General features: G+C 32.4%; 1 protein-coding gene across 1 annotated transcript; it reads right to left on the bottom strand.

Moving 5' to 3' along the window:
- Positions 1-2,347: 2,347 nt before the first annotated feature.
- Positions 2,348-4,837, bottom strand: LOC147066121 (transcription and mRNA export factor ENY2-like). The gene is made up of 2 exons (XM_085955512.1): positions 4,681-4,837; positions 2,348-3,425 (listed from the first exon to the last, which is right to left on the bottom strand). Exons 1-2 carry the CDS (start codon positions 4,734-4,736, stop codon positions 3,203-3,205), a joined length of 279 nt encoding a protein of 92 aa, XP_085811638.1. The 5' UTR covers positions 4,737-4,837; the 3' UTR covers positions 2,348-3,202.
- Between the last annotated feature and the right edge of the window lie 1,163 nt (positions 4,838-6,000).

The following is a 6,000-nucleotide window of genomic DNA, read 5'->3' as shown; positions in this document are numbered from 1 at the left end:
ACTGCTGGATGAAGGGCTACCCAAACTGATTCCACTCCACTAAGGTCTATGTACTGCATTGGTATATTCATCAAAATTGGTGATATTATATATGTCTATTATTGAATATATTATTACAGAACAATGCAAAGCGAATCCTACATTCTTCTCCACACTTATTTAATGAAGTCCTTGTGATTGCTGAGAATAAATGTATGTATATCTGTCAACAAAGCGACCTCAAGCGAAGCCAGGTACTTTAGCTAGTTCATAATATTTTATAAAATGTGTTTATCACTAAACTTACAAAATATACTTATATATACTTACAAAACATTGTATAGATTGCTCTATGACAGGGGCGGGCAAACTTTTTGGATGGAGGGCCAAATTCAAGAATTCAAAATGAGCGGCGGGCCGCAAGTAAAATACCATTTTTAGATATACACTATTTATTATCACGAAAAATAAACATTACAAAAAAATTAATGAGAAGTATGAAAGTGTTGTACATTTTTTCAAATTCAGGTGTTAATTTTGTGGTTGATATTTTCAAAACTGCTTGTAAATGGGCATCGGAGATATTTGATCGCAAAGAATTTTTATTGAGGTTCATGATCGAAAATGTTTGTTCACATATATAGGTTGATCCAAAAACAACGAACATTTTTCTTGCATGATCTTTAAGTTATTCGAATTTGTCTGAATTAAGGGCATTGTAAAATTTGAATATATCTTCACGACAATGCAATTCTCTTAAATCAGTGTCACACTGCAGACCAATAATCTCAAGTTGTAGCTCTGTCAGTACACTATCAATATCTATTGAAAATGGATCGCGTACTGTTGCTAAACTTGTCTCAATTTTTCGGAAGTCACCAAATCTTTGTAAAAAATCGTCATTCAGAGCTTTAATAATTTTACCGTATTCTTCAAATTTATATTCTGGTATATTCAGCAACTTCAAAGTTGGAAAGTGGCCCACGTTCTTATTCGATATTTGTCGAAGGAACAACTTGAGTTTTAATTGAAATCCATTCAAACTCTTCACCATATCGTGGGCATATATTTTTTTTCCTTGCAACGCAGAGTTAAAAGTATTTAAATGTGTCACGATGTTCAACATAGAAAATAGTGGTTACATAGTGTGAGACGAGACGTAAGGAAGACATACTGAGATAATACATTAACGAAACAACAAATTCTTCAAATTTTAATCTATTGTGAATATTTTTTAAAAAATATATAAAAAAGTTATTCGTAATCAGAAGTACAATTAATGATGGCGGGCCGCAAAAAAATACCCGGCGGGCCACAGTTTGCCCTCCCCTGCTCTATGACATGCATTTACTCACCTGGGTGACCTTGATCAAGCATGAGTACATGTAAAGTTATAATAATTATTGTCAATGCTGTGTGGTGTGGGTAGAAGAAGAGCTATATAATCTGAGAAAGAGATTGTTGGTAAAATTCTAAGTTATAATTAGGTAGACGAGATGGGAATTTTTAATATTAAAATCATAGAGTGGGGAGCAATAATTAGGATTGATAATGATATGTTATTGCTGTTATGTAATAATATAAACTACACTAGAGCCTCGAGTTCTACCGTTTCAACTCGTGTCGTTTTCGAATTGCGTCCCTAAAATATTTTGTACTCGAGTTGCGTCATTTTTCGACTCGGCTAAAAAAACGGGTTGTCTAAAATTTTTCAGAGATCTCCCTCGATATAGTGAAACTTTAACCCAAATCTTTTGGGGATTTCATTCCTAATGTTCTCTAAAGAAAGAAAAAAGTTTTTTTTTTTTTTTAAGTATGAATTACGAAAAAAGTAATTTTATGAATGCCTTCACTTTGTCTTTTTAAATCAGTGAATGAATAAGTTGTCCTTGCATTGATTTATTCACTCAATTTTTTTAAAATTTCAACCAAATAGATAAGTTTAACAACAAAATTATCGTTCCTAAACAAATTTCAACATTATGATTTGACCCTTTTATTTCATTTTTTCACGAGATAGCCAACGCGCTTCACAATTTAATAGGTAGTTTTGAAGTGAGATATTATAAAATTAGTCTCCATATTTTCAGACAGGTTTGCAAACAACCTTTTATGACTGTTTTTTTATAACTAGCGGCCGTTTTATAAAATATGCATTTGCAAACTGCAAACCTGTGGCTGCATTAATTGTGTTAAACTTTTCGCGCCTCCTTTTGCAACACTCCGCCCCTCCCAGTTTGGAAATCGTTGACCTACAGTAAAACAGGGTGAATAGGAATGTTTTCAGATTTCATATTCAATGGGCTGAATAGGAACAGCAAATAAATAGAAAGGAAAAACTGCAAATTTGAATAAAAAACAAAGCAAATTTAAATAAAAAAACATTTATTTTTATATAATATACATATTGGAAAGCTAACAGTAGCATTTTGACCATTGTAACACTCTGAGACCTCACAAAGTGGGGTTGTATCAAGATATTTTTTTTAGAAGAAATGGATGTTAGCCTCTTGCTGTAGCTATTAGGTCCATATACACATTAAAAAATAACATGAATTTTGCCTGACCGGGACCCTTGACATTATAAGCCAACTCAGTAACCACTCGGCCACCGTTATTTTTTAGGCATCTAATATGCCTAACATTTTAAATCATAATTCCTCATGATATTCCCATTAAAAATTTCCATCCTTCCGCTCCATTATAATATGGAAGTTTCCCATATAATCCCACAAAATAATTGATAAAACTTAGCGTGAGTGAAATAAGGGTCGTTAAAGAAATCTTTATTTATGTGGTAATCAATACCAAATTTAAAATTTTCAAAAACACACAATGTCACATTTGCTTCTAAATGGACCACTTAAGCCTTCACGGAGTAGACACCTATTTACGAGGAGTTGTTATGTATTAGCCATTCTCCTAATCTATTGGTTGCCTGTACTGACTCAAATACACATGCAGAAAAACTGCACGGCTTCAGAAATAACAGTCTACATAAGTCTGACTGAATGTGTGTACTATTATTTTCTGTCACCTAACATTTACGTTGCTCCAATAAGCACTCTTCGTCACTGCAATCACTGCAAACCCATAGCACATAGCTGCTGGTTATAATCACGACAGTATGGGAGCAAGGAGAAATAAATACAGTTATTTGTATCAAAATAAGATAGTTTACTTATAAATATTACGTTAAAATAAAATTACAAAAAAATATTATTTAAGAGTCTTTTTGAGAGAGTAGATGATTTTTGATAATCTGCAGCAGTTCTTTCTTGACCGTGTCTGAAACTAAAGACCGAGCTCTAGGGGTGACTTTTGTAACTAACGAATCGATGCTTATGTTGGCCCCTTCATTTTCCTTGACAACATCTCTGCAGAGCATTCTTACTTGATCTTTCCACCCGCATTCCAACAGACGGCGTCTTAACAATTCTTTGAACCTGTAATCAAAAGCACTCTATTAATTGGAAAAGCAGGCACAAATGAAATGACCGAATGACCACTTTTTCATTAGAGGAAATATCGAATTCATTACATTCTCAATATCTTTCTATTGCGATTGAAATTTCTTTTATTAGGTTGTTTGCTATCCATACCCAGGCGGGATATAATCGTACCATGCCCGATTGGTTATAAAGTATTTTCTTGGCAGCTTTAGGTGTTAAGAAGACGCAGGAGGAAATATTTGAGGTACAAATTCCAGGACATAGACATTTACCATGCCATTAGTATGGGCATAGGAAGGTTAATTTCAAAGGAAAAAAATTAAAACACAGTAGCACCATGTATTTTAGCACTGTCAGTTCCATGGTATTGACTTGAATTATCTTACTAACTATTTAGTACTTTAGTATGAAAAAACTCCATCTATTTATTCAACTCAATCTGAGGTAGATAGTCAGGCACAAAGGGCCAAACCGCAGAACAGATTAATAAATCGATATGTAAAAACCATCATTTTGAAACGGGTTACTTTATGACGGTCAGGCCATAAAACCCAAGTATAACAAAGCATGTTCACTACCCTTAATTTTGAATGCATGTTACATTTACGTAACAAACTGTAATGCATATCATTTTCATACAGGTGTACTACCATTGAAAATAACGGTAAATATGCCGCAGCTGCCATCATGAGATTTTATAACTTTCTTTTTAGACCAAACCAAACCTAATCTAGCCTACCCCAACCTAATATAATCTTAGTTTGTGATAATAATGTATCAAAATGTATGAATAATTTTAAATTAACAATAATTATTGGATCGAAAAGCTTATGCGCCGACAAAAAAGGGTATTTATTATAATTGTCTACATGGAATAAACTGTTTTCGTAAAAAAAAAATCATAAAAGCTCATGATTTGCGGTATAATTAACAAAATAACATATTCTTTAACACGTGTTTAAGTTTATTTCATATTTTTCCACTCGACATCCGTAGCCTATTATCACAACCAGTAGGGTAAGCCAGTTCCCGGGGCCAGTGTGGGTAGATTGAACATAAATCGAATTTTGAATAATCGCATCAGACCGGTTAAAAATAATACGTCTTGTGTGATGTAGCTGACTAAAGTTTCTTTTATTAATATTCTCAAAAAGATTTGTTTGGTGACAATATTGTAATGTCAGCCATCGGTTCAGCAACACTTTATACGTGCACCTAACCAATATTACATTTAATTTTTAAAAAATACCTCTCCCTGTCTCCAGTTAGGATCATTCGCTGATTAGCTATTGTATTTAGCGTCATATTATTATTAAAATTGTTGATCACTTCTCCAATAAAAAAAATGAAGGAAGCAGAGCTGTCAAATATATTAGTTTAGTTTAAGCTTTCGCTGTCATTTGAATACCATTAAATTGTTGCCATTATTTCAAAATTCAAAAATATGCTAAAAATTTAAAGCGTGGAAGTGTGTAAAAAACTTAGTACCTAACAAGCAAACAGTCAAAATAGTAATGAAATACCTATCAGAAAATTGGATATCCGTTACAAAAAATTATACTTTTATTATATTTAAGAATTATACTATGTACCTACCAGATATTTAATAATATCACAAGAGACATAAAAATAATAGAATAATAATTGATAAAGGTAGAATTCGTACCTAACTTGTTCGAGCTTTTTTCTTAAGGTACCTACTAAATAATGGTGCTATAAATAGGTAAAAAATGTAAATGTGGTACCTAATACCAAATCATTATTCGTGGTAGGTAGGTACATAGGGATAATATTATTTTCTGTCGTGTCTATTGTTTTTTGCGACTGGCATTCACAGAATAAAAATAAACTAAAACTAACCAAACTAAGTACTAACTGTCAAACTCAGCCGACAGCTGATTTACGTTAATTTATTTATTGTACACAATAATTACTACAATATTATTATTACGTTTAATGCTTGCATATTGTATTATATAATATATAACATAATAACTTGCAGATTGCAGATATGAGGTTCAGAATAATTTTATTCATTAACATTTCAACGGCTGTATACTTTACTGCCCTAAAACTATGTACCAATGAAAGTCGCCAAAACCAATAAAAGGCACAATTATTGTGACTTTGATCGATATAACTATTTTATTAGGTAGGCACTGGCATTACTAAACTTTTTTCTTCTATAAAAACATCGGCTGCAAGTTATTTATTATGAGCTTTTAATGCACAGCTATCTACCTACGTTGTAGGTAGATTATTTTATGATTAGTGGCTCAAGGCTTATAGTAAACCTTAAGATGTAGTTAGGTAACCCCACAGACAGTAATCTGACATGATAGTGTAATATTTATAATCTGCTGTGTTATTTTTTATTATGTTTGCGATACAAATTAAAGTTAATAAAGTAAATAAATGATTTCCAATTCTTCAATTCCAAGTCAGTGTGTAAAACATCCATCCCATGAATACACATAATACCAAATTGGGCAAAGACCAGTTAGCTGGCAGGATTCAAATTTCAAAAGTGCAATGTTACCAATAATTGAGCCCATATCCGGAAAACGAG

Source organism: Rhyacophila brunnea, unplaced genomic scaffold, assembly GCF_057557595.1.
Source record: "Rhyacophila brunnea isolate RB1 unplaced genomic scaffold, BYU_Rbru_1.0 scaffold_5, whole genome shotgun sequence".
Lineage (NCBI taxonomy): Eukaryota > Metazoa > Arthropoda > Insecta > Trichoptera > Rhyacophilidae > Rhyacophila > Rhyacophila brunnea.
The sequence above is the reverse complement of the archived record's forward strand: the minus strand, read 5'-3'. Positions and strand labels throughout refer to the sequence as shown.

What these genes read in the sequence shown, in the direction of transcription:
- LOC147066121 (XM_085955512.1), bottom strand. Translation starts at nt 4,736, where the DNA reads ATGACGCTAAATACAATAGCTAATCAGCGAATGATCCTAACTGGAGAC. An exon ending in CTAACTGGAGACAGGGAGAG is followed by an intron (nt 3,426 to 4,680) that starts GTATTTTTTAAA and finishes TTTTGATTACAG; the next exon opens with GTTCAAAGAATTGTTAAGAC.